This window comes from Leiobunum rupestre, chromosome 3, assembly GCF_980474605.1.
Source record: "Leiobunum rupestre chromosome 3, qqLeiRupe1.1.hap1, whole genome shotgun sequence".
Taxonomy (NCBI): Eukaryota; Metazoa; Arthropoda; class Arachnida; order Opiliones; family Sclerosomatidae; genus Leiobunum; species Leiobunum rupestre.
In genome coordinates, this window is record NC_143386.1 from 61,721,228 (window position 1) to 61,744,568 (window position 23,341).

At 40.2% G+C, this 23,341-nt stretch overlaps 1 protein-coding gene and 43 non-coding genes across 44 annotated transcripts; 1 reads left to right on the plus strand and 43 right to left on the minus strand.

Moving 5' to 3' along the window:
• Positions 1 to 301: 301 nt before the first annotated feature.
• Positions 302 to 373, minus strand: TRNAT-UGU (transfer RNA threonine (anticodon UGU)). Its single transcript has one exon. It is a non-coding gene; the product is annotated as a tRNA-Thr (tRNA).
• Positions 374 to 438: 65 nt separating this feature from the next.
• TRNAT-UGU (transfer RNA threonine (anticodon UGU)) lies at positions 439 to 511 on the minus strand. Its single transcript has one exon. It is a non-coding gene; the product is annotated as a tRNA-Thr (tRNA).
• A 195-nt stretch (positions 512 to 706) lies between these two features.
• TRNAT-UGU (transfer RNA threonine (anticodon UGU)) lies at positions 707 to 779 on the minus strand. Its single transcript has one exon. It is a non-coding gene; the product is annotated as a tRNA-Thr (tRNA).
• Positions 780 to 844: 65 nt separating this feature from the next.
• Positions 845 to 917, minus strand: TRNAT-UGU (transfer RNA threonine (anticodon UGU)). The gene has a single exon. It is a non-coding gene; the product is annotated as a tRNA-Thr (tRNA).
• Positions 918 to 982: 65 nt separating this feature from the next.
• TRNAT-UGU (transfer RNA threonine (anticodon UGU)) lies at positions 983 to 1,054 on the minus strand. Its single transcript has one exon. It is a non-coding gene; the product is annotated as a tRNA-Thr (tRNA).
• Positions 1,055 to 1,118: 64 nt separating this feature from the next.
• Positions 1,119 to 1,190, minus strand: TRNAT-UGU (transfer RNA threonine (anticodon UGU)). The gene has a single exon. It is a non-coding gene; the product is annotated as a tRNA-Thr (tRNA).
• Positions 1,191 to 1,254: 64 nt separating this feature from the next.
• On the minus strand, positions 1,255 to 1,327 carry TRNAT-UGU (transfer RNA threonine (anticodon UGU)). Its single transcript has one exon. It is a non-coding gene; the product is annotated as a tRNA-Thr (tRNA).
• A 65-nt stretch (positions 1,328 to 1,392) lies between these two features.
• TRNAT-UGU (transfer RNA threonine (anticodon UGU)) lies at positions 1,393 to 1,465 on the minus strand. Its single transcript has one exon. It is a non-coding gene; the product is annotated as a tRNA-Thr (tRNA).
• A 64-nt stretch (positions 1,466 to 1,529) lies between these two features.
• Positions 1,530 to 1,602, minus strand: TRNAT-UGU (transfer RNA threonine (anticodon UGU)). Its single transcript has one exon. It is a non-coding gene; the product is annotated as a tRNA-Thr (tRNA).
• Positions 1,603 to 1,943: 341 nt separating this feature from the next.
• Positions 1,944 to 2,016, minus strand: TRNAA-AGC (transfer RNA alanine (anticodon AGC)). Its single transcript has one exon. It is a non-coding gene; the product is annotated as a tRNA-Ala (tRNA).
• A 65-nt stretch (positions 2,017 to 2,081) lies between these two features.
• TRNAT-UGU (transfer RNA threonine (anticodon UGU)) lies at positions 2,082 to 2,154 on the minus strand. Its single transcript has one exon. It is a non-coding gene; the product is annotated as a tRNA-Thr (tRNA).
• Positions 2,155 to 2,357: 203 nt separating this feature from the next.
• On the minus strand, positions 2,358 to 2,429 carry TRNAT-UGU (transfer RNA threonine (anticodon UGU)). Its single transcript has one exon. It is a non-coding gene; the product is annotated as a tRNA-Thr (tRNA).
• Positions 2,430 to 2,493: 64 nt separating this feature from the next.
• On the minus strand, positions 2,494 to 2,566 carry TRNAT-UGU (transfer RNA threonine (anticodon UGU)). The gene has a single exon. It is a non-coding gene; the product is annotated as a tRNA-Thr (tRNA).
• Positions 2,567 to 2,631: 65 nt separating this feature from the next.
• On the minus strand, positions 2,632 to 2,704 carry TRNAT-UGU (transfer RNA threonine (anticodon UGU)). The gene has a single exon. It is a non-coding gene; the product is annotated as a tRNA-Thr (tRNA).
• A 65-nt stretch (positions 2,705 to 2,769) lies between these two features.
• TRNAT-UGU (transfer RNA threonine (anticodon UGU)) lies at positions 2,770 to 2,842 on the minus strand. Its single transcript has one exon. It is a non-coding gene; the product is annotated as a tRNA-Thr (tRNA).
• A 65-nt stretch (positions 2,843 to 2,907) lies between these two features.
• TRNAT-UGU (transfer RNA threonine (anticodon UGU)) lies at positions 2,908 to 2,979 on the minus strand. Its single transcript has one exon. It is a non-coding gene; the product is annotated as a tRNA-Thr (tRNA).
• A 64-nt stretch (positions 2,980 to 3,043) lies between these two features.
• On the minus strand, positions 3,044 to 3,116 carry TRNAT-UGU (transfer RNA threonine (anticodon UGU)). Its single transcript has one exon. It is a non-coding gene; the product is annotated as a tRNA-Thr (tRNA).
• Positions 3,117 to 3,181: 65 nt separating this feature from the next.
• Positions 3,182 to 3,254, minus strand: TRNAT-UGU (transfer RNA threonine (anticodon UGU)). Its single transcript has one exon. It is a non-coding gene; the product is annotated as a tRNA-Thr (tRNA).
• A 57-nt stretch (positions 3,255 to 3,311) lies between these two features.
• Positions 3,312 to 3,384, minus strand: TRNAT-UGU (transfer RNA threonine (anticodon UGU)). Its single transcript has one exon. It is a non-coding gene; the product is annotated as a tRNA-Thr (tRNA).
• A 65-nt stretch (positions 3,385 to 3,449) lies between these two features.
• Positions 3,450 to 3,522, minus strand: TRNAT-UGU (transfer RNA threonine (anticodon UGU)). Its single transcript has one exon. It is a non-coding gene; the product is annotated as a tRNA-Thr (tRNA).
• A 337-nt stretch (positions 3,523 to 3,859) lies between these two features.
• On the minus strand, positions 3,860 to 3,931 carry TRNAT-UGU (transfer RNA threonine (anticodon UGU)). Its single transcript has one exon. It is a non-coding gene; the product is annotated as a tRNA-Thr (tRNA).
• A 339-nt stretch (positions 3,932 to 4,270) lies between these two features.
• Positions 4,271 to 4,343, minus strand: TRNAT-UGU (transfer RNA threonine (anticodon UGU)). Its single transcript has one exon. It is a non-coding gene; the product is annotated as a tRNA-Thr (tRNA).
• A 65-nt stretch (positions 4,344 to 4,408) lies between these two features.
• Positions 4,409 to 4,481, minus strand: TRNAT-UGU (transfer RNA threonine (anticodon UGU)). Its single transcript has one exon. It is a non-coding gene; the product is annotated as a tRNA-Thr (tRNA).
• A 65-nt stretch (positions 4,482 to 4,546) lies between these two features.
• Positions 4,547 to 4,619, minus strand: TRNAT-GGU (transfer RNA threonine (anticodon GGU)). The gene has a single exon. It is a non-coding gene; the product is annotated as a tRNA-Thr (tRNA).
• A 65-nt stretch (positions 4,620 to 4,684) lies between these two features.
• TRNAT-UGU (transfer RNA threonine (anticodon UGU)) lies at positions 4,685 to 4,757 on the minus strand. The gene has a single exon. It is a non-coding gene; the product is annotated as a tRNA-Thr (tRNA).
• Positions 4,758 to 4,814: 57 nt separating this feature from the next.
• On the minus strand, positions 4,815 to 4,887 carry TRNAT-UGU (transfer RNA threonine (anticodon UGU)). Its single transcript has one exon. It is a non-coding gene; the product is annotated as a tRNA-Thr (tRNA).
• Positions 4,888 to 4,952: 65 nt separating this feature from the next.
• TRNAT-UGU (transfer RNA threonine (anticodon UGU)) lies at positions 4,953 to 5,025 on the minus strand. Its single transcript has one exon. It is a non-coding gene; the product is annotated as a tRNA-Thr (tRNA).
• A 57-nt stretch (positions 5,026 to 5,082) lies between these two features.
• On the minus strand, positions 5,083 to 5,155 carry TRNAT-UGU (transfer RNA threonine (anticodon UGU)). Its single transcript has one exon. It is a non-coding gene; the product is annotated as a tRNA-Thr (tRNA).
• A 65-nt stretch (positions 5,156 to 5,220) lies between these two features.
• On the minus strand, positions 5,221 to 5,293 carry TRNAT-UGU (transfer RNA threonine (anticodon UGU)). The gene has a single exon. It is a non-coding gene; the product is annotated as a tRNA-Thr (tRNA).
• A 337-nt stretch (positions 5,294 to 5,630) lies between these two features.
• Positions 5,631 to 5,702, minus strand: TRNAT-UGU (transfer RNA threonine (anticodon UGU)). Its single transcript has one exon. It is a non-coding gene; the product is annotated as a tRNA-Thr (tRNA).
• Positions 5,703 to 5,903: 201 nt separating this feature from the next.
• TRNAT-UGU (transfer RNA threonine (anticodon UGU)) lies at positions 5,904 to 5,976 on the minus strand. The gene has a single exon. It is a non-coding gene; the product is annotated as a tRNA-Thr (tRNA).
• Positions 5,977 to 6,041: 65 nt separating this feature from the next.
• Positions 6,042 to 6,114, minus strand: TRNAT-UGU (transfer RNA threonine (anticodon UGU)). Its single transcript has one exon. It is a non-coding gene; the product is annotated as a tRNA-Thr (tRNA).
• Positions 6,115 to 6,179: 65 nt separating this feature from the next.
• Positions 6,180 to 6,252, minus strand: TRNAT-UGU (transfer RNA threonine (anticodon UGU)). The gene has a single exon. It is a non-coding gene; the product is annotated as a tRNA-Thr (tRNA).
• Positions 6,253 to 6,317: 65 nt separating this feature from the next.
• Positions 6,318 to 6,390, minus strand: TRNAT-GGU (transfer RNA threonine (anticodon GGU)). Its single transcript has one exon. It is a non-coding gene; the product is annotated as a tRNA-Thr (tRNA).
• Positions 6,391 to 6,455: 65 nt separating this feature from the next.
• On the minus strand, positions 6,456 to 6,528 carry TRNAT-UGU (transfer RNA threonine (anticodon UGU)). The gene has a single exon. It is a non-coding gene; the product is annotated as a tRNA-Thr (tRNA).
• A 64-nt stretch (positions 6,529 to 6,592) lies between these two features.
• TRNAT-UGU (transfer RNA threonine (anticodon UGU)) lies at positions 6,593 to 6,665 on the minus strand. Its single transcript has one exon. It is a non-coding gene; the product is annotated as a tRNA-Thr (tRNA).
• Positions 6,666 to 6,730: 65 nt separating this feature from the next.
• TRNAT-UGU (transfer RNA threonine (anticodon UGU)) lies at positions 6,731 to 6,803 on the minus strand. Its single transcript has one exon. It is a non-coding gene; the product is annotated as a tRNA-Thr (tRNA).
• A 65-nt stretch (positions 6,804 to 6,868) lies between these two features.
• Positions 6,869 to 6,941, minus strand: TRNAT-UGU (transfer RNA threonine (anticodon UGU)). Its single transcript has one exon. It is a non-coding gene; the product is annotated as a tRNA-Thr (tRNA).
• A 65-nt stretch (positions 6,942 to 7,006) lies between these two features.
• On the minus strand, positions 7,007 to 7,079 carry TRNAT-GGU (transfer RNA threonine (anticodon GGU)). Its single transcript has one exon. It is a non-coding gene; the product is annotated as a tRNA-Thr (tRNA).
• Positions 7,080 to 7,282: 203 nt separating this feature from the next.
• TRNAT-UGU (transfer RNA threonine (anticodon UGU)) lies at positions 7,283 to 7,355 on the minus strand. The gene has a single exon. It is a non-coding gene; the product is annotated as a tRNA-Thr (tRNA).
• Positions 7,356 to 7,420: 65 nt separating this feature from the next.
• Positions 7,421 to 7,493, minus strand: TRNAT-UGU (transfer RNA threonine (anticodon UGU)). The gene has a single exon. It is a non-coding gene; the product is annotated as a tRNA-Thr (tRNA).
• A 65-nt stretch (positions 7,494 to 7,558) lies between these two features.
• Positions 7,559 to 7,630, minus strand: TRNAT-UGU (transfer RNA threonine (anticodon UGU)). The gene has a single exon. It is a non-coding gene; the product is annotated as a tRNA-Thr (tRNA).
• A 5,808-nt stretch (positions 7,631 to 13,438) lies between these two features.
• On the minus strand, positions 13,439 to 13,511 carry TRNAT-UGU (transfer RNA threonine (anticodon UGU)). The gene has a single exon. It is a non-coding gene; the product is annotated as a tRNA-Thr (tRNA).
• A 5,828-nt stretch (positions 13,512 to 19,339) lies between these two features.
• LOC149953792 (zinc finger MYM-type protein 1-like) lies at positions 19,340 to 19,798 on the plus strand. The gene has a single exon (XM_090169842.1). It carries the CDS (start codon positions 19,340 to 19,342, stop codon positions 19,796 to 19,798), a length of 459 nt encoding a protein of 152 aa, XP_090025968.1.
• The last annotated feature ends 3,543 nt before the right edge of the window (positions 19,799 to 23,341 follow it).

A 23,341-nucleotide genomic window follows, 5' to 3' on the forward strand; every position in this document is an offset into this window, starting at 1 on the left:
TATTTAAAAGAAAGTAAGAAAGGTGGTAGGCCACGGCGAGAATCGAACCCGCGATATCCTGTTTATAAGACAGGCGCCTTAACCACTAGCCACGCGGCCTCGGGACCGGCGTAAATCTTGTTATAATATGAAAAAATTATTAAAAAGAAAGTAAAGAGGTGGTAGGCCACGGCGAGAATCGAAATCACGATATCCTGTTTAAAAGACAGGCGCCTTAACCACTAAGCCACGCGGCCTCGGGACCGGTGTAATACTTATTATAATATGAAAAATATATTTAAAAGAAAGTAAGAAAGGTGGTAGGCCACGGCGAGAATCGAACCCGCGATCTCCTGTTTACAAGACAGGCGCCTTAACCACTAGCCACGCGGCCTCGGGACCGGTGTAATTCTTGTTATAATATGAAAAATATATTAAAAAGAAAGAAAGAAAGGTGGTAGGCCACGGCGAAAATCGAACCCGCGATCTCCTGTTTACAAGACAGGCGCCTTAACCACTAAGCCACGCGGCCTCGGAACATGCGTAATTCTTATTATAATATGAAAAATGTATTAAAAAGCAAATAAGAAAGGTAGTAGGCCAAGACGAGAATCGAAATCACGATATCCTGTTTACAAGACAGGCGCCTTAACCACTAAGCCACGCGGCCTCTAGACCGGTGTGATACTTATTATAATATGAAAAATAAACTTAAAAGAAAGGTGGTAGGCCACGGCGAGAATCGAACCCGCGATCTTCTGTTTACAAGACAGGCGCCTTAACCACTAAGCCACGCGGCCTCGGTAACGGTGTAATTCTTATTATAATATGAAAAATATATTTAAAAGAAAGTAAGAAAGGTGGTAGGCCACGGCGAGAATCGAACCCGCGATCTCCTGTTTACAAGACAGGCGCCTTAACCACTAAGCCACGCGGCCTCGGTACCGACGTTATTCTTATTATAATATGAAAAATATATTTAAAAGAAAGTAAGAAAGGTAGTAGGCCACGGCGAGAATCGAACCCGCGATCTCCTGTTTACAAGACAGGCGCCTTAACCACTAGCCACGCGGCCTCGGGACCGGCGTAAATCTTGTTATAATATGAAAAAATTATTAAAAAGAAAGTAAAGAGGTGGTAGGCCACGGCGAGAATCGAACTCACGATCTCCTGTTTACAAGACAGGCGCCTTAACCACTAGCCACGCGGCCTCGGGACCGGCGTAAATCTTGTTATAATATGAAAAAATTATTAAAAAGAAAGTAAAGAGGTGGTAGGCCACGGCGAGAATCGAACTCACGATCTCCTGTTTACAAGACAGGCGCCTTAACCACTAAGCCACGCGGCCTCGAAACAGGTGTAATTCTTGTTATAATATGAAAAATATATTAAAAAGAAAGAAAGAAAGGTGGTAGGCCACGGCGAGAATCGAACCCGCGATCTCCTGTTTACAAGACAGGCGCCTTAACCACTAAGCCACGCGGCCTCGGTAACGGTGTAATTCTTATTATAATATGAAAAATATATTTAAAAGAATTAAGAAAGGTGGTAGGCCACGGCGAGAATCGAACCCGCGATCTCCTGTTTACAAGACAGGCGCCTTAACCACTAAGCCACGCGGCCTCGGAACCGCCGCAATTCTTATTATAATATGAAAAATATATTAAAAAGCAAGTAAGAAAGGTAGTAGGCCACGGCGAGGATCGAACTCGCGAGCTCCGGTTTACAAGACAGGCGCCTTAACCACTAAACCACGCGGCCTCGGGACCGGACTAATACTTATTATAATATGAAAAATATATTGAAAAGAAAGTAAGAAAGGTGGTAGGCCACGGCGAGAATCGAACGCACGATCTCCTGTTTACAAGACAGGCGCCTTAACCACTAAGCCACGCGGTCTCGGAACAGGCGTAATTCTTATTATAATATGAAAATTACATTAAAAAGCAAGTAAGAAAGGTGGTAGGCCACGGCGAGAATCGAAATCACGAGATCCTGTTTGCTAGACAGGCGCCTTAACCACTAAGCCACGCGGCCTCGGGACCGGTGTAATACTTATTATAATATGAAAAATTTATTTAAAAGAAAGTAAGAAAGGTGGTAGGCCACGGCGAGAATCGAACCCGCGATCTTCTGTTTACAAGACAGGCGCCTTAACCACTAAGCCACGCGGCTTCGGAACAAGCGTAATTCTTATTATAATATGAAAAATATATTTAAAAGAAAGTAAGAAAGGTGGTAGGCCACGGCGAGAATCGAACCCGCTATCTCCTGTTTACAAGACAGGCTCCTTAACCACGAAGCCACGCGGCCTCGGTAACAGCGTAATTCTTATTAAAATATGAAAAATATATTTAAAAGAAAGTAAGAAAGGTGGTAGGCCACGGCGAGAATCGAACCCGCGATCTCCTGTTTACAAGACAGACGCCTTAACCACTAGCCACGCGGCCTCGGGACCGGCGTAAATCTTGTTATAATATGAAAAAATTATTAAAAAGAAAGTAAAGAGGTGGTAGGCCACGGCGAGAATCGAAATCACGATATCCTGTTTACAAGACAGGCGCCTTAACCACTAAGCCACGCGGCCTCGGAACATGCGTAATTCTTATTATAATATGAAAAATGTATTAAAAAGCAAATAAGAAAGGTAGTAGGCCAAGACGAGAATCGAACCCGCGATCTCCTGTTTACAAGACAGGCGCCTTAACCACTAAGCCACGCGGCCTCGGAACAAGCGTAATTCTTATTATAATATGAAAAATATATTTAAAAGAAAGTAAGAAAGGTGGTAGGCCACGGCGAGAATCGAACCCGCGATCTCCTGTTTACAAGACAGGCGCCTTAACCACTAAGCCACGCGGCCTCGGTAACAGTGTAATTCTTATTAAAATATGAAAAATATATTTAAAAGAAAGTAAGAAAGGTGGTAGGCCACGGCGAGAATCGAACCCGCGATCTCCTGTTTACAAGACAGACGCCTTAACCACTAGCCACGCGGCCTCGGGACCGGCGTAAATCTTGTTATAATATGAAAAAATTATTAAAAAGAAAGTAAAGAGGTGGTAGGCCACGGCGAGAATCGAAATCACGATATCCTGTTTACAAGACAGGCGCCTTAACCACTAAGCCACGCGGCCTCGGAACATGCGTAATTCTTATTATAATATGAAAAATGTATTAAAAAGCAAATAAGAAAGGTAGTAGGCCAAGACGAGAATCGAACCCGCGATCTCCTGTTTACAAGACAGGCGCCTTAACCACTAAGCCACGCGGCCTCGGGACCGGTGTGATACTTATTATAATATGAAAAATATACTTAAAAGAAAGGTGGTAGGCCACGGCGAGAATCGAACCCGCGATCTTCTGTTTACAAGACAGGCGCCTTAACCACTAAGCCACGCGGCCTCGGTAACGGTGTAATTCTTATTATAATATGAAAAATATATTTAAAAGAAAGTAAGAAAGGTGGTAGGCCACGGCGAGAATCGAACCCGCGATCTCCTGTTTACAAGACAGGCGCCTTAACCACTAAGCCACGCGGCCTCGGTACCGGTGTTATTCTTATTATAATATGAAAAATATATTTAAAAGAAAGTAAGAAAGGTAGTAGGCCACGGCGAGAATCGAACCCGCGATCTCCTGTTTACAAGACAGGCGCCTTAACCATCAGCCACGCGTCCTCGGGACCGGCGTAAATCTTGTTATAATATGAAAAAATTATTAAAAAGAAAGTAAAGAGGTGGTAGGCCACGGCGAGAATGGAACTCACGATCTCCTGTTTACAAGACAGGCGCCTTAACCACTAGCCACGCGGCCTCGGGACCGGCGTAAATCTTGTTATAATATGAAAAAATTATTAAAAAGAAAGTAAAGAGGTGGTAGGCCACGGCGAGAATCGAACTCACGATCTCCTGTTTACAAGACAGGCGCCTTAACCACTAGCCACGCGGCCTCGGGACCGGCGTAAATCTTGTTATAATATGAAAAAATTATTAAAAAGAAAGTAAAGAGGTGGTAGGCCACGGCGAGAACCGAACTCACGATCTCCTGTTTACAAGACAGGCGCCTTAACCACTAGCCACGCGGCCTCGGGACCGGCGTAAATCTTGTTATAATATGAAAAATATATTTAAAAGAAAGTAAGAAAGGTGGTAGGCCACGGCGAGAATCGAACCCGCGATCTTCTGTTTATAAGACAGGCGCCTTAACCACTAAGCCACGCGGTCTCGGAACACGTGTAATTCTTGTTATAATATGAAAAATATATTAAAAAGAAAGAAAGAAAGGTGGTAGGCCACGTCGAGAATCTAACTCACGATCTCCTGTTTACAAGACAGGCGCCTTAACCACTAAGCCACGCGGCCTCGGAACCGCCGCAATTCTTATTATAATATGAAAAATATATTAAAAAGAAAGTAAGAAAGGTGGTAGGCCACGGCGAGAATCGAACCCGCGATCTCCTGCTTACAAGACAGGCGCCTTAACCACTAAGCCACGCGGCCTCGGGACCGGTGTTATTCTTATTATAATATGAAAAATATATTAAAAAGCAAGTAAGAAAGGTAGTAGGCCACGGTGAGAATCGAACCCGCGATCTCCAGTTTACCAGACAGGCGCCTTAACCACTAAGCCACGCGGCCTCGGAACCGATGCAATTCTTATTATAATATGAAAAATATATTTAAAAGAAAGTAAGAAAGGTGGTAGGCCACGGCGAGAATCGAACCCGCGATCTTCTGTTTACAAGACAGGCGCCTTAACCACTAAGCCACGCGGCCTCGGGAACAGTTTAATTCTTATTATAATATGAAAAATATACTTAAAAGAAAGGTGGTAGGCCACGGCGAGAATCGAACCCGCGATCTTCTGTTTACAAGACAGGCGCCTTAACCACTAAGCCACGCGGCCTCGGTAACGGTGTAATTCTTATTATAATATGAAAAATATATTTAAAAGAAAGTAAGAAAGGTAGTAGGCCACGGCGAGAATCGAACCCGCGATCTCCTGTTTACAAGACAGGCGCCTTAACCACTAAGCCACGCGGCCTCGGGACCGGTGTGATACTTATTATAATATGAAAAATATACTTAAAAGAAAGGTGGTAGGCCACGGCGAGAATCGAACCCGCGATCTTCTGTTTACAAGACAGGCGCCTTAACCACTAAGCCACGCGGCCTCGGTAACGGTGTAATTCTTATTATAATATGAAAAATATATTTAAAAGAAAGTAAGAAAGGTGGTAGGCCACGGCGAGAATCGAACCCGCGATCTCCTGTTTACAAGACAGGCGCCTTAACCACTAAGCCACGCGGCCTCGGTACCGGTGTTATTCTTATTATAATATGAAAAATATATTTAAAAGAAAGTAAGAAAGGTAGTAGGCCACGGCGAGAATCGAACCCGCGATCTCCTGTTTACAAGTTAGGCGCCTTAACCATCAGCCACGCGTCCTCGGGACCGGCGTAAATCTTGTTATAATATGAAAAAATTATTAAAAAGAAAGTAAAGAGGTGGTAGGCCACGGCGAGAATGGAACTCACGATCTCCTGTTTACAAGACAGGCGCCTTAACCACTAGCCACGCGGCCTCGGGACCGGCGTAAATCTTGTTATAATATGAAAAAATTATTAAAAAGAAAGTAAAGAGGTGGTAGGCCACGGCGAGAATCGAACTCACGATCTCCTGTTTACAAGACAGGCGCCTTAACCACTAGCCACGCGGCCTCGGTACCGGCGTAAATCTTGTTATAATATGAAAAAATTATTAAAAAGAAAGTAAAGAGGTGGTAGGCCACGGCGAGAACCGAACTCACGATCTCCTGTTTACAAGACAGGCGCCTTAACCACTAGCCACGCGGCCTAGGGACCGGCGTAAATCTTGTTATAATATGAAAAATATATTTAAAAGAAAGTAAGAAAGGTGGTAGGCCACGGCGAGAATCGAACCCGCGATCTTCTGTTTACAAGACAGGCGCCTTAACCACTAAGCCACGCGGTCTCGGAACACGTGTAATTCTTGTTATAATATGAAAAATATATTAAAAAGAAAGAAAGAAAGGTGGTAGGCCACGTCGAGAATCTAACTCACGATCTCCTGTTTACAAGACAGGCGCCTTAACCACTAAGCCACGCGGCCTCGGAACCGCCGCAATTCTTATTATAATATGAAAAATATATTAAAAAGAAAGTAAGAAAGGTGGTAGGCCACGGCGAGAATCGAACCCGCGATCTCCTGCTTACAAGACAGGCGCCTTAACCACTAAGCCACGCGGCCTCGGGACCGGTGTTATTCTTATTATAATATGAAAAATATATTAAAAAGCAAGTAAGAAAGGTAGTAGGCCACGGTGAGAATCGAACCCGCGATCTCCAGTTTACCAGACAGGCGCCTTAACCACTAAGCCACGCGGCCTCGGAACCGATGCAATTCTTATTATAATATGAAAAATATATTTAAAAGAAAGTAAGAAAGGTGGTAGGCCACGGCGAGAATCGAACCCGCGATCTTCTGTTTACAAGACAGGCGCCTTAACCACTAAGCCACGCGGCCTCGGGAACAGATAATTCTTATTATAATATGAAAAATATATTTAAAAGAAAGTAAGAAAGGTGGTAGGCCACGGCGAGAATTGAACCCGCGATCTCCTGCTTACAAGACAGGCGCCATAACCACTAAGCCACGCGGCCTCGGAACAGGCGTAATTCTTATTATAATATGAAAAATATATTAAAAAGCAAGTAAGAAAGGTGGTAGGCCACGGCGAGAATCGAACCCGCGATCTTCTGCTTACAAGACAGGCGCCTTAACCACTAAGCCACGCGGCCTCGGGACCGGTGTTATTCTTATTATAATATGAAAAATATATTAAAAAGCAAGTAAGAAAGGTAGTAGGCCACGGTGAGAATCGAACCCGCGATCTCCTGCTTACAAGACAGGCGCCTTAACCACTAAGCCACGCGGCCTCGGGACCGGGGTTATTCTTATTATAATATGAAAAATATATTTAAAAGAAAGTAAGAAAGGTAGTAGGCCACGTCGAGAATCGAACCCGCGATCTCCAGTTTACCAGACAGGCGCCTTAACCACTAAGCCACGCGGCCTCGGAACCGATGCAATTCTTATTATAATATGAAAAATATATTAAAAAGCAAGTAAGAAAGGTAGTAAGCCACGGTGAGAATCGAACCCGCGATCTTCTGTTTACAAGACAGGCGCCTTAACCACTAAGCCACGCGGCCTTGGGACCGGTGTAATACTTGTTATAATATGAAAAATATATTAAAAAGAAAATAAGAAAGGTGGTAGGCCACGGCGAGAATCTAACTCACGATCTCCTGTTTACAAGACAGGCGCCATAACCACTAAGCCACGCGGCCACGGGACCAGTGTAATACTTATTATAATATGAAACATATATTTAAAAGAAAGTAAGAAAGGTGGTAGGCCACGGCGAGAATCGAACTCACGATCTCCTGTTTACAAGACAGGCGCCTTAACCACTAAGCCACGCGGCCTCGGAACCGCCGCAATTCTTATTATAATATGAAAAATATATTAAAAAGCAAGTAAGAAAGGTAGTAGGCCACGGCGAGAATCGAACCCGCGATCTCCTGTTTACAAGACAGGCGCCTTAACCACTAGCCACGCGGCCTCGGGACCGGCGTAATTCTTGTTATAATATGAAAAATATATTAAAAAGAAAGTAAGAAAGGTGGTAGGCCACGGCGAGAATCGAACTCGCGATCTCCTGTTTACAAGACAGGCCCTTTTTTTTAATAATATCATTAAAAAATACATTGTTGATGTATATCACTAAATTTCGAAAGCAATTTTGACAAAACAAGAGCAACTATTATAAAAATACAGGTATGCTAATGTGGTGATATATATTAACCAAAAAAAACAAACAAATACACTTTTGGAATGCGATATATATGAAAGCAATTAAAGCACAATATTTAAACCCCTTAAAACATTCTGATTTACGTTTAAAAAATATTCACACTGTTAAATATGAATTTTTTAAATATTTTTCACAACATATTAGCAAATTTATTTTTCTTTACAATACCCAATTAAAATCAAAATGTAAGATATCTGGACATTTCTTTTTTTTTTGTTTCCAATAAATAAATAAATAAATAAATATTAAAATATTCACCCTTGAGTCTTAAAATATTTTTAACAAAATTCTTTTTCCTTATCTTTATAAATTGCTATGGTTTTACTTATTTCACTCCTAATTTTAGCGATAAATCGTTTTTTTCACAATAAAGAGCGGGACATTATCATGGGTTGTATAAAAAGATATACTATCGAGTATAAAATATTTAAATATGGATATTAAAAAGTGCAAAACTTTCCGCTCGAAAGGATTGATATTTAAAGGGCATTTACCTTGAAAAACAAGAAATACATTTCGAACATATCCCGGGGTAGTGAACCAATTAACTTTTATTTTTAGTTTTTCCACGAACAACCACAACCACCAACTATTTACTACGCGACAGTCTAATAGTAAATGCCCTAAATTTTCATCCGCACCCTTACAAAATGTACAGTCTGCAGAAGCCTGTGGATCAAAGGCATGTAAACGGGCATTTAGAAAATAAGCGCGATGGACAATTTTATAATTAGTATCTCGTTGTTCGGGACCCAACAATTTTCCTTTTAGCCAATTCCACCCTGGTTCGGGTAATGGACCCCCGAAATATTTCCGCCATTTGAGTTCACCGGCTGATTCAGAAGTGCCAATCGTAAGATACCGATGATATAGTTCCTTTACCGAGGCGGATGCATAGTCGTAGATAGATCCATTCGGAGCATCAATCTTAATCTCGGGACTGGACAGCTGCGCATTCGAAATAGCGTGTACCCGGGCCAAAAAATTCTGGGGTAGCGCACTTTTAATGACCGAATAATCACGCAGGACTGCCGACGCGGGCACTTCAGAGTTAGAAATATCGCACAGTTCTAACATACTGACTTCCGGTAAAAAGCCAGGTATAACCTCGTAACAAAACTCGCGAAGACATAGTAGACCGTGAGACAGAAAAGGAAGGCGCTGTCGATACGATAAGTCGGGCAAGTTAATGTGCCTACCGTAGAAAACCGGTTCGTGTAACAGATTCTCAGATAGCTGGAGTCGCATATTCTGGGAGTCAATAAACGTCCGCCACGCGATCCACATTTCTCGATAACGCGGAGAAAGCCGACTGAGCCACGACTGAGGTAACACGCAACGCAGAATGTTGATACCGGGACTTGCCGTTCCGTCAAATGGGTTTAAAAGGGCAATCACGAGATCTCGCTGAGCCGAAGGGCTTTCCGGAGAAAGAATAGTCTGCAACTCCCGGAAGCGGAAAGCGTAAGTCTTCCATTTTAGATCGACCAGTCCATAGCCACCCAGACGAGTAGGGCCGCTAGGGCGCGTGAGAGTGGTATACGAAACTTGATAAGCCCGAGACCCCCATTGGAAGTCCAGCGCGACTTTGCGTAACTGAACGGCTATACTATCAGGAAACGGAACCGAGCGAAGAGTATGATTCAAAAGCGACATGGCCAAAGTAATAATTAAGATAACCTTTCCGGTAACCGTCCAACGCCGCGCCTGCCAAACCCGTAAGACTTTCTTGAATTTTTCTAAACGTGAAGTCCAATTTAGATCAATCGTATCGGTATACGATGAACCAATATACACGCCGAGAACCTCGAGCGGTTCAGAAGAAATAGTAATGCCGGAAATGACCTCGGGGACATTAGCGCGTTCCGACCCTAGCCATAATCCGCGACACTTGCTCAGATTTAATACCGCGCCCGATCCTTCCGAAAAGCGGTGATACTCGGCCACAACTTCTTCAACCGATTTCCGGTTCCGAACGACTACAGTGTTGTCATCGACGTGGATGCGCAATAACGGGGCCGAATGAAGACCAGGCCAATTGACCCGGACAATCGCTTGACGACTCTCTAACGCGAAACACAAGGCTTCCGACGTCAGCACGTATAAAAGTGGGCTCAGCGGACAACCTTGACGAACCGAACGACCGAGTTGGAAAAAATCGGTTAAATAACCGTTTATCTTCAAGCACGACCGACTACCGATAAGAAAGGTTTGAATCCAGCCGCAAAAAGTGGGACCGAAACCGAAAGCGCGCGAGACAGCGAATAAATATGGCCAAGAAACACAATCAAACGCTTTGGCTAAATCCAACTTCAAAAGAATTCCGCTAGTGTTCACGCGATTGAGATACTCAATCGTGTCCAATAAAAGCGCGGGGGTACTAAATGACCCGCGACCTTTGATGGCTCCCGTTTGACGATCAGAAATTATCGTTGGTAAGACCGCTGAAAGTCGCATTGCCTGGATTTTCGCGAAAATCTTATAATCCGCATTTAAGAGGGTAATTGGACGCCAATTAGATATGTGCCGCAAGTCGCCAGTCTTCGGAAGCAGAACGATCATGCCTTCTTTCATACTCGGAGGCAAACGGCCCTCACTTTGACAAAAGGCAATTCACGCTAAAAATTCGTCCTTGATTTGCGGGAAAATAAACTTCCAAAACTCATTAGTTAGGCCATCTTTTCCGGGACTCTTACCATTTGGAAGGTTCCGGAGGCTTAAGGTTACATCCGCCCAAGTCACTGAACTCTCGCAGATAGCGAAATCGGCCTCCGACAACCGGGTCGGGATATATGATACGTATTCTTCAGCACTGGCGTTATTAGTAGGTCTACCGCGGTACATGTCGCTAAAATGTTCAAAAACCCTGCGCCTGACACATAACGGATCCTCGAGAAGAGTTTGGGACGCGGAATAAATGTATCGTAAATTTTTCTTACTTTGGCGATACTTCTCAAGGCGTAAAAAATACGCCGTAGGCCGTTCACCCTCTGTGCGCCACAGTTGATTAGAACGAGCTACAGCTCCACGAAGGACATTCCGGTCGAACAATTTCAGATCGTCCACCTTGGAAGTTAACTCCACCACGTCAATTAGTCCATTCGTAAAGTCCTCCTGAGCGCGGACCACCGCTAACCGTAAAGCCGTACGATGATCGCGCGAGCGCGCCACTTGTATTTTACCAAAAAACATCGCGTGATCACGCAAAGAAGACTTTAACTTTTCGTACCAGTCAATAACCGACGTAGAAAATTCCGGCCACGTACGACTTCGACGAATAATACGAGCCACCGCGTCGCGATACGAGTCTAAGTCGAGGAAGCTCGCGTTGAAAGACCATGTGCCCGGGCCCATAGCGACACCGTCCAAATTGAAGCGGAGTTCGACTAGTTTATGATCCGTAAGTGAACATGGTATAATTTGGCAAAGCTTTACATTCTTACGCTCCGACGCCGGTACAAAAATATAATCGATCCGAGATTGTACATAGTTCCCAAAAACATAACCAGCCCATGACCAGTCGAAAACATGGGGGTGTGTGTCCCTCCAGACATCGACAAGATTTAAGGCACTTTTGAAGCGAAACAGATCAGTATGTCGGAAGCGCGTGGTGACCAAAGGAATAGGACAACGATAACGTCATCAAAACTCCATGTTCAACGCAAGTATCCGCATCTTCCAATGTAATAAATGTGACGAAAAAGCCACCCAAAGTAGCGACCACTGACGAATAGGAATCCAAACCAAAATGCTCTTTCAAATCATCTTCTACCAAATTAACGGCCGTCGCTTCAGAAGCGACGAAAACCGTACGTCGTAAAACTTCCATAATTAAAATTAGTTAAAGGGGTTACAGACCCTGCAATGCAGGGTCAAAGATTAAAATTAATAAATAACTCAATAAACTGAGATTATAGAAAAGCAAATATATTTAAAATAAACACTAAGCCTAGGCTTAAACGCCAAAAGAGACTAGAAAAACGGAGCGGAAAAATCGGCAACCGCACTCTAGAAAAGCTCAAGCGAGACCTCAGAATCAGTGTGAGCGGATTTGTTATTATGAGCGAAAATGAACGGTAAAATATCTTTTTAAAAGAGCGCAAAACAAAAATGAGAGGAGCGAAAATTTTACCGCTCAAAAAAGAGCGGAAAAAAAGAGCGACAATTTTACCGCTCAAAAAAGAGTGGAAAAAAAGCGAAAATTTTACCGCTCAAAAAAGAGCGAAAAAAAAAGAGCGAAATTTTACCTATCAAAAAAAGAGCGAAAAGAGAGGAGCGAAAATTTTACCCCTCAAAAAAGAGCGAAAAGAGAGGAGCGAAAATTTTACCGCTCAAAAAAGAGCGAAAAGAGAGGAGCGAAAATTTTACCGCTCAAAAAAGAGCGGAAAGAGAGGAGCGCCGATTTAACCGCTCAAAAAAAGAGCGGAAAAATGAGAGCGAAAATTTTACCGCTCAAAAAAGAGCGGAAAGAGAGGAGCGAAAATTTTCCGCTTAAACTTCTGTCTTCTGAGTGTCCGATTTCAAAATAATTAGCAATGGCGACGAGGGTTTTCGATACGTGAAACTAGTACACGACAATCGCTATACAGTGGCGTAACTAAACTTACGGTCGCCCGGGGCGGAAGACAAAACCTTAGCCCCCTCTCATACAATTAATATTAATTAATGAATAATAATTTGAATGACTTCAAGTATTGATTAATTAATTGACGAATTAATTAATTATTATGGCAAATGAACTACAAATATTATTTGCTTTGGTAATAAACATTGAAATTAAACTTAAGACTTTACTGAAAGTCTGAAATACAAGGAATAAAAATGTACACGTGAAAATCTGCGACCGACCATTCAAAACGCGCCCTCCGCTCTTATAAGTTTGCACCTGGGGCCCCTTTCGCCCCCCTGGTAGATACGCTACTGCCCCTACATACCTAGGGATTGTGTGTAGAAAGTAGATGAAGATGTAGTTATAGCTTCATAAGTTAATTGTATGCTAGAAATGAGCGCAATTATTACCGCTCAAAAAGAGCGAAGAGAGGAGCGAAAATTATACCGCTCAAAAAAGAGCGGAAAGAGAGGAGCGAAATTTTAACGCTCAAAAAAGAGCGAAAAAAAAGAGCGAAAATTTTACCGCTCAAAAAAGAGCGAAAAAAAGAGCGAAAATTTTACCGCTCAAAAAAGATCGGAAAAAAAAGAGCGAAAATTTTACCCCTCAAAAAAAAGAGCGAAAAGACAGGAGCGAAAATTTTACCGCTCAAAAAGAGCTAAAAGAGAGGAGCGAAAATTTTACCGCTCAAAAAAGAGCGAAAAGAGAGGAGCGAAAATTTTACCGCTCAAAAAAGAGCGAAAAGAGAGGAGCGAAAATTTTACCGCTCAATAAGACGTGAGCGTGAGCGGCTCTTTGATAAAAATGCCCAACACTGCTCAGAATCGAACTCACGATCTACTGTTTACAAGACAGGCGCCTTAACCACTAAGCCACGCGGCCCCGGAACCGATGCAATTCTTATTATAATATGAAAAATATATTAAAAAGCAAGTAAGAAAGGTGGTAGGCCACGGCGAGAGTCGATCTCACGATCTCCTGTTTACAAGACAGGTGCCTTAACCACTAAACCACGCGGCCTCGGAACCCAAGAAATTCTTATTATAATATGAAAAATATATTAAAAAGCAAGTAAGAAAGGTCCGTCATTCATCCCAGAATAAAATTTGCAATAGATGTCTGTCTACCGACCACCTGTAAAAATACCGTTCGTTCTTTCTACGCAACCGATGCAAAGAACAGGGCCATACTGCTCGTCATTGTCCCATTTTGAAATTTCCATTCACCCGAATGCAAATATTGACAATGTTGATAGGAATGAAGTCGTTCATGATAAAGAGGTCGAAATACCTCTTAAGTCAACAGAGGTCGCTCCTGATTCCATTCGGTTTTAGAATTTTGGCGCGAAAGATGTTTATTCTATGGAGACTGACGAGGCAACTAATTTATCAAAGATTGTTAAGGGCGCCCCTAAGCGGCACTGGCTGAATTCTACTGGTAATGAAGACGAGCGGCGCTAGGAGAATCAGACGGAATCTGTTTCCAGCACGCTACTTCCGAGTCTTGTAGAAGTTGCGCGTTGAAAGACCGAGTGCCGGGCCCTAATTTTATTCCCTCTAAATCAAGACGCAACTCAACCGCATCGTGGTCCGAGAAAGGGCAATAAATAATTTGGCTCATAGAAATGTTCTGCCTATCGGCGCCGCTTACAAAATTGTAGTCTATGCGAGAGAGGGTATGCCTCCCGAAAACATAACCCGCTCAAGACTGACGAAAAATCTAAGCGTGCTTCATTCTCTACGTATCAACCGCGACATCTAAATAGCGATCAGCGTCAAACGAAAGTGACCTCTATCTAGGGCTATTGAAATAGGAATACGGTCAAAAGAACTATCAGCAACATCATTAAAGTCCCCTAGAATAGCTGGCCATAAAAGCCCCTGGCAATCTTGCTATAAAATATGATAAGGCTGGGCGAATAGCATTGTTAACCTATCGAGACGAATATCGAATACCCAATAAATTTCTAATCGAATACCCAATAAATTTCTAATCGAATACCGAGACGAATAGTAGTTTTTGAACCAAATACCAAATAGTTAGGCTTAATACAAATATTATCTTATCGAATATTCGTCGAATAATAGGCCCGTATATTCGTCGAATACTATACCGAATATTCGTGCAGTACTATGCCAAATATTCGTCAAATAATAGACCTGAATATTCGTCGAATAATATGCCGAATATTGACCCAAATATTTGTCGAATAACAGATCTAATAGTGACAATGGTCTAAATATTTAAAAATAATAATATCTAAATGGTAATTTAGCTAATTAAAATAAGTTTAATTAACTTATGACAATAATTTTACTTTATTAAAAATATGGGGATCCATACCTCAAGAACAACAAGTAGCCTAAGGTTTAACCAAAATTAAAAGACTGCAAAACAAAACTAAAACTATTTTGAGTAGTCTCGCTTTACTTTAAAAAAAACTGAAGGGAGAATAGTTTTAGTTTTAGTTTTGTTTTTTACATTTGCGTTTTTTATACTAGGCTATTTGTTGTTTCTGAGTCATGATCTCTATTTTTTTAATAAAATCAAAATTTGTCCTAAGTTAATACACTCGAGTTAATAGAACTTATTTTCATACCCAAATTCGGCGGAGAGCTAACTGACCAATAACAACGATCTTTAATATAAAATTGCCGTTTCAATTTTCAATTTTCTGAGCTCCGCCGTCGTATCCGTCGACCGCCAATTTCTGAGAGCTCTACCGTAGTAATCCCCCCCCCCAAATAGGTTTGGCCTTCACCGTCTCCCCATAGCTTTCTATGGGATGGTAAAGGCGAGAGGCGGAAATAAGATACTATATTTTCCGAATATTCGCCGAATATCTTCCGAATATTTGCCTAATATGTAACGAATAATAAGGACCGAATAATACAAATGCTATTCGATATTCGATCAAATACCAAAAAAGGCGTGAAGCGAATATCGAGACGGTTATTCGTCTCGATATACGACCGAATTATTCGGTTAATCCGGTTATTCGCCCAGCCTTAATATATGAAAACGAGCCTTCCTTCCGCATTCCTCATTCCACTTGTAAACATAGACTAATTCCCCGTGCTCGTCATCCAAGTCACAGGAGACGATCAGGAAACGCCCAAATTGGCTTCTAGTTACGCTGTTTATTCGTGAGCTCCGTTGACAGAATTATATATCGAAGTCGCTCTTCGTCCGAATGGCAAGAAGATATTTTTACTTGGTATGAAAATTTGAAACGTCACCTCAGAGACCATGCCATGTTTTTTAGTAAGGTTCGAACTCGCAGGCAGCGTGAAAGGCGCGCGGCACTGCGAGTCGCTTTGGATGAAGCTCGGGATCAATTTTCTCGTGGCCTGACAGACCGTACGGAAGTTGCGAGATTAGGTGATTCCCCCAAAGACTTCGACCAAGAGAACATGCCTGCGAAAGTTGTCCGGTCCAATCAAGAGTGGCGCGTATTTGGAGAGCGTCCATCGCGCTATTTCTTGCGCCTTAAAAATATAGGCAAAATCCCCCGAGGAGTCCGGGAACGAATTTTTAATCATTATTCGTAAATGAGGTAACGTGAAGCTGTCGATCCCCCTCTTCGCGATTATTTTCTTCAGCACATTCGTAATCGTTTCCTGATAATTTGAGTGTCACGTGTGATGCGGAGGTTTTGGCGATCGTGCGGAAGCTTCCCAATGGTAAAAGTTCGGGATCTGATGGTTTCACTAATGAATTTGGAAGGTTATTTTGGAAAAAAATAAAGATGAGTATCTCCGTTTCATTGCTACGTGTGATGAGTCGTTATTCAAAGAGCCCAAATTTTGGAAAAAATTAAAAAAATTGGCTGTTACAAATAATATGTACATTTTTATAATAAGTAAATAATGGAGAGTGATGCAGCAACAATAGGTTATAGCTGCGACCCCTAGCGGCGAAGTTACTTTCCCTGAAGAAGCACAGAGTTTTCGTTGGTGTCATTCCATAGATCTTAGCGAATTTAGGATTCGAAAAATCAATAGTTACAACTAGTTAAAGGGTTGGAAAAAGCCATTTTGTAGCATGTTAACACGCGATTTATTCCGAGAGACGCATGTAGATAACTATAATTTTTTCAACGTTTATTAGTAAACGTTACAATAGTTCTTTTTATAAAATAACCTTGGCTATGTTGTTGAAATGGTGCCTCCCGGCTTCAGCTGTGTATCCGTTTTCTCTCCCACTAAAGAGCTTATGAACTCATTCTTAGGCATTGGCTGAACTATTCCAGGGCAACATTTCAACAAGTTGGCAAGCGTAAAGACATTTTATAAAATCAAATATTAGTTCATTTAATAAATTTTTTAAGTTTCCCTTTGCAACCTTTGGAGAAAATTCGGTTTTAAAATTTAACAAGTCGGTCAAGCCCGTAATATTACCTCTCCTCGGAGGATATATCCCGGTGTCGTCACACACCACTGTAACTGTATTTATTAACTATTATGCTTACGATGAGTGTCTTATTTGCAGTGTAGCTAAGGAGTTATCGTTGGTTCTGTGGTAGAGCGCTCAACTGCCTAAAACCTGGGTGGCGCATTTGTTTTTAAACAATAGAAGAATAGAATTTCTTTGATGCAATAATTTAAATCTTACACGAAATCTGGTTCTATTTCAATTAAACCAAAATTTCATACTCTATTAAATACGCTTCTGATAAAGCTGAAGGTCTAATTTTCGATGAAGCGTTATGAGTGTCGGTGGTTCTGTGGTAGAACGTTCGCCTGTCAATTAGGTGGTCTCGGGTTCGACACCCGCCCGATGCGATCGCAAATTGATACTAAGACTAATACCGTGAACAATTGGTGGAAACCCTGCCATTGGACGTTGAGAGGTTGCCATAACACTCAGCACTCGGTCCGTCCCAAAAGTCAAAAAGAAGGAGTTGGGAAAAACACACCCATGACAACCGGCGCGACGGTAGGCGTTAACGAAAAAAAAACCAACCAATCAAACTCAACGCAATCGCAAATTTATCCGTTAACGCTTACCGTCACACTGTGGTTTTGCCAACCGGTAAAATGGTTATTCAGTGAGCCAAGAAACTGCGTACGCAGTGATTACCCTTTGCCCCGAAAATGCGAACGCGTTCGCAGGCCTGACAGACAGACCCACAGACAGACAGACACGGTGGTTGTATAACCCCTCCTAGGGTACAAAGTCCCCTCGGAGAGGTAAAAATTAATAACTAAATTCCTAGCTAGAAATAATTGTAGCAGAATAGTCCTTTGCGCAAATTAGTGTTACCACTTGCTAAACAAATTTGCACACATAATTATATAAGAAACAATATTAACCTAATCTAATTTGTACCAGTAATAGCTAGAGTACATTAAAAAGATTTCATTCTCAGATAAATACCAAGGGGGTGATAACTCCCCGCAATAGGTGTAAAATTTTGTAGCTCTGACTGTACTTAACTAAAGTGATTACGTTACTGATTATAGCATTAGCATTTCCAAAGGCTCTATTCAGTTTCATATGCCTGTAACCGGTGTACAGAATTTTAGGAAGTGGTTAGCCCCTTGATACATACTGAAGCTACTTTCTCCAAAGATTGCGAAGGGAAACTTTATAAAATTATTAAATGACTAATTTTAACGTTTACTAATTATCGTTTGAAAAATTATAGTTATCCACATGCGTCTCTCGGAATAAATCGCGTGTTAACCTGCCAAAAATGGCTTTTTCCAACACTTAAACTAGTTATAACTATTGTTTGAAATACCGTATGACTGTTAATTTCTTTCCACGTCCTAAATTCGCTAAGATCTATGGAATGACACCAACGAAAACTCTGTGCTTCTTCGGGGAAAGTAACTTCGCCCCTAGGGGTCGCAGCTATAACCTATTGTTGCTGCATCACTCTCCATTATTTACTTATTATAAAAATGTACATATTATTTGTAACAGACCATTTTTTAAATTTTGTCAAAATTTGGGCTCTTTGAAACACAGTGCAATCCGGGACCGTTACCAAAAACAAAGGTGAGAGTTCTCAAGCTTCCCAAAGTAATCTTATAACAAATGAAGAAAATTTTACACAACTTAATTGGTGGGGTTTTCAGATCTCGCTGGATGTGAAGAAAATATATCAACCGAAATATCAAATACACACGTTATCAAACACGACTTCCAATTCCAAATGTTTTTCAACGGATCATACTCTTTGGGAATCCATTACTAATATTACTGAATTGGCAAAGGGCCTTCAGCCTGTCACAATAAGGACTGTGACTATAGCAAGTCTTTACGTGTTTATTACGAAACCTGTTGTAAAATGAAAAAGATAATTTTAAAAACAACCGCTTTCAAACGGGTCCTTCGTAACGAGGAATCGGTTAACCGTGAGTGATTACTGTTTTCACCATCGAAAGGAACAGTTTATAGTTTCGTTTGCCGATTATTTTCTAACACAACAGACTCGCCTTCGTCTTTCAGTGCAGCCGGCTTTAATGATTCGAAACACTCATCCACTCGTATTTCTGAACACGAAAAGGGTGTGGAACATCAGAAATACATGTTGATATATTGCAATGCAAAATTAGAGAAACTGGTCGAATTGATTCTAAACTTTTGCAACATATTCACCTTGAACTAGTTTATTGGCAGGAAGTTTAAAAAAAAATTGTGGCAGTTGTGAAATTTCTGGAATTAAGAGGTCTGGCATTCAGAGACAATAATCAAACAATTGGATCACAGCACAATGGAAATTATTTGGGAATCTTAGAGCTACTGAGTCAGTTTGATAAATTCATTGAAGAGCACATAAAAAAAATATGGCAATGCAGGATGATTAACTCCCTCATATTAGCGAAGAGTTTATGGGTATGAAAGTTCAGTCCGTAATTATTTCTGAACTATGCAAAGCAAAGTATTATTCCATCTCTGTGGATTCTACTCCCGATTTATCTAATGTTGATCAATTAAGTTTTACAGCTCAGTATGTCAAAGGGAGTGTGTCAGTTGAGCGGTTTATGGAGTTTATACCTATTTATGGACACGGTGCTGAGTATCTAGCCGAAGTTGTATTAAATTTCTTGAAACAGAAAGAAATTTCAGTATCAGATTGCCGTGTCCAGTCATTCGATAATGCTTCAAATATGGCTGGACAATATTCTGGTCTGCAAACAAGACTTAAAGAGTTGAATGAGTTTGCCGTTTACGTTTCCTGTTCAGGACATTCATTGAACCTAGTGGGTGTTAAAACTGTCAAGTGCAACGTGCAAGTTATCTCTCATTTTAACTTTGTTAGTTTCATCTTAGGGACCAAACAACAAAGTTGTTAAGCATTTAATCGGTGGTCAGCCCATGCTGATGCCAGTATAGCACTATGTGAAAAGACTCAAGCTGCACTTGACGATTTGCCTCAAGATGAAAATCAGACAAAAGATACCAGACATGATGCTCAATCACTCAACAAAAAAATGGACAAACTGGAGACAGTAATTTGGTGTATATTTTGGAACAACATCTTTTCCCGCTTTAATGAAACCATTAAAAGTGTACAGAAGGAAGATATCAACTTATCTGTTGTTGTAAATCTCATAAGGCCTTTAAAGTCTTATACTCAAGATCTGAGAGGCTATTTCGACCACTACGAAAAAGTGTAGAAAATCCAAAGCTTCCAAGTCTAATTACAGTGACAGCAATACCGACACATTTCTAGTTGGAAGTCAAAAGTACAAAGTAGACCATACTTACCTATAATAGATTCATTGATAGAGGGATTAACAAGACGAGGCAAAGCATACGAAGAAATTAATGATCGTTTTGGTTTTTTATGAAATTACAAGAAATGAATTCGGATGAGATTCCGCAACAGTGTAAAAATCTTTCATTGCACTACGATAATGATCTGGTCGAAGTAGAACTAATATCGGAATGTCAGCACTTCAAATACTACATTTCAGAAAAACTCCGAAAACATCCATGTCAGATATTTATAAAAAAATAAAGCCGATAATTTGGATTCCATATTCCCTAACATTAAAATCGATTTGCGAATCTTTTTATCTATGATTGTAACAAATTGTACCTGAGAGCGATCATTTTCGAAATTGAAGCTTATAAAATATGAGCTGTGTGCATGCATGCTTTAGTCTAGATTGATCAGTCTGTCAATAAAGAGCATTAAATCAGATGTCCTCGAAGAAATTGAATCTTCGTCGATCATTAGAGAATTTGCAGAACTTAAAACAAAAAAGAAATCTTTCAAAATAAGAATTAATAATTTGGTTTTTCAAAAATTCAATACATGCTATAGTTGTTTCAATTTGGAAGTACAATAAAACTTTTTATTGAAAATTATATTTTTTAAAAACTGTTTTCTAAAGCTTTTTTTTATCAAATCCAATGCCAAAAAGGGACTACAAATCTCATGGGCCCCAGGGCCCCAAAAATCCTTAAGACAGCACTGGAGATAATTGGATTAAATTAGATAACCTTTTTTAAACTTTAGTGTTATTATTTTGGTTGAACTCGATTTGTTACCATATATCGTTTTGACACCCGACTTATCTTTAATTAATTAATTTAATTGTTTATATAATTCCATACACGTAAAATCGCACTTCTAGGCTATGTGTATACGCGCTTTATTGATTGGTAATTTGAAGTAGAATTATTTTATTGTGCTGGCTCTAGTGCATAGTTTTAATTGTTAGACATATTGGTTTACCTTTAAATTTTTGCCAACATTACATATGTGAAAATTAAACAATTATGAAGCAACTTGGATTTACATTAGACTCGGGAAAAACGTTTAGAAAATATCTTGAAGGGGAAATAATGGGAAATATATTCAATATTCATTGTTAGAGTAAATTTAAGACACTCAGTTCCTTTGTTCAAAAGCGCTGGTTTTTTCAGCCTCCAAATTTCAAATTGCTGAATTATTTTACAAAAGAATTTACCTTGTTAGTCCACGCATTGTTTTTCTTAACTTGTTATCGTTATTTTATATTATTTCTTTAAAATATGTTTTCTAGTGAAAATCCCTGAAGTACATCCCTAAGATTTGCTGAGAATCATTTTTAAAGAGATGCTCAGGGTTTCGTCCAAATGCAACGACTACACTTTTCTCGTAGCAATTACCCTCTTCCCAATTGATTCGTCACCTTAACCAAGGTGGTGCCGTCATAGCGTGTTTAGTTCTCTCCGGAGGTTAATTAACGCTTAACTCCGGCAAATGAGCACAACTTAAAAATTGTTTGGTAAAGGTTTATTTTATTACAGTGATTTATAAGAACTTTTGTTTAGTTAATAATTCCAACGGCTCCAAATTTTCTTGAAAAACAAAGTTTTTGTTTTTAGGTCTTCAACGGACAAGCCTGCATCGCAAGAAAATGTAAATAAAATCTGAAAAACCAATATTAAGCCTACACGTACCTTGAATGCGTTGATGGTCATTTGAAAAATGTCAACGCTGGTTTTCTCAGGATAATCTATCTTTTTTCGTTGTGAATGCATCTTATCATATCCTCCTGTATGACACGTACATGTACAAAAGCAAATTAATAATCTGGGATTTAGGAAACAGGAAAAGGCGCTTTTGCCATAGGAATGTATATACCGGAGGGCCACTAAACTCACTTGTCAGTTTCGCCCATGCACTTAGCCCAGAGCCGCGAGATATTTAAGCACGGCACTGATAGTAGATATTCATAATGGTATAAAGACATATTTATTTACTTATATAATTTGAAAGAGGTTGACTATTCTATTGTTAATTGTATATTGAATATTGATGCGCCTTCGGGTTTGAATGATTTGATTATTTATAAGTAGAGGTGCTATTAAACTAAATGTATAATTACCGACGTTTTGGCAGATGGATTGAAGTGTTTCCTGATCTTCTATCTCTTGAAGATGCGGTTGTAAGAATTTTTTGCAAGCATCATAATGCTGAAAAGTTTTAAAGTTTGCTTGTAATAGCAACGGAGTCAATAATAAGAGCTGATTGAATAAAATACAGTCAAAAAAGGACATTCCAGCTCTTCAAAGCTTGTCTAGGAAAATAATCGTATCCTACGATAACAATTTGCATAAATGTTTATTTTCAAACCTGAACTTCATGTCAATATATTTTAGCATAAGTCTATAATATTGTTCCATAAGTTTGTCACTTTGGGGAATATTTTACTGAGTGCTAGTCACAAACGTCATCACAAGAATAAAATCGAACCCTAGCGAGGTGCAGTCAAAGGTTACGCGTGAAGTGAGAGTTAGTGGACGAAGCCCGTAATGCAGTCTGACTTGTTAATGGCTCACAGTAAAACGTTTGCATATAAAGAATATAAAGTGTCACACTTAGGTCGCAAAATTATACACTTATGAGTTAATTTACCCTTCAAACTGATTAAATTCTAAATACCATTATTTTATATTAAACGAAATTGCTTAATTAAAGGTATTTTATCAAAGTAGTTGGTAAGAATTTTACTTCAATAATATTTTAAGAACTTCCAACGAACCACCACTACTTATAGTTTCAATGTGTACCTGCAGCTACAAATGCCTAATTAAACGACACTAAACAATAATATTTTACAAAATCACGTACATTTGGAGAAGAAAACGTGTTAGCTTTTATGTAGCACTTTTTGAAATCTTCAAACTGTTCGTCGGTCGCGTCTTTCGCTGAAAAACACAATATTTTCCTTATTATTAATTCTTTGATACTCATTCTTCAGCCAATTAGAATAGATAGATAATGGTTATTTACTTCAACAACATACAGACGTACTTTTTATAGTACCGCCGGTTAAATTATGTAATAATTTACATTTTAGTGAGGCGGATATCTCCAGAATACTTCACTTTTTGATAAA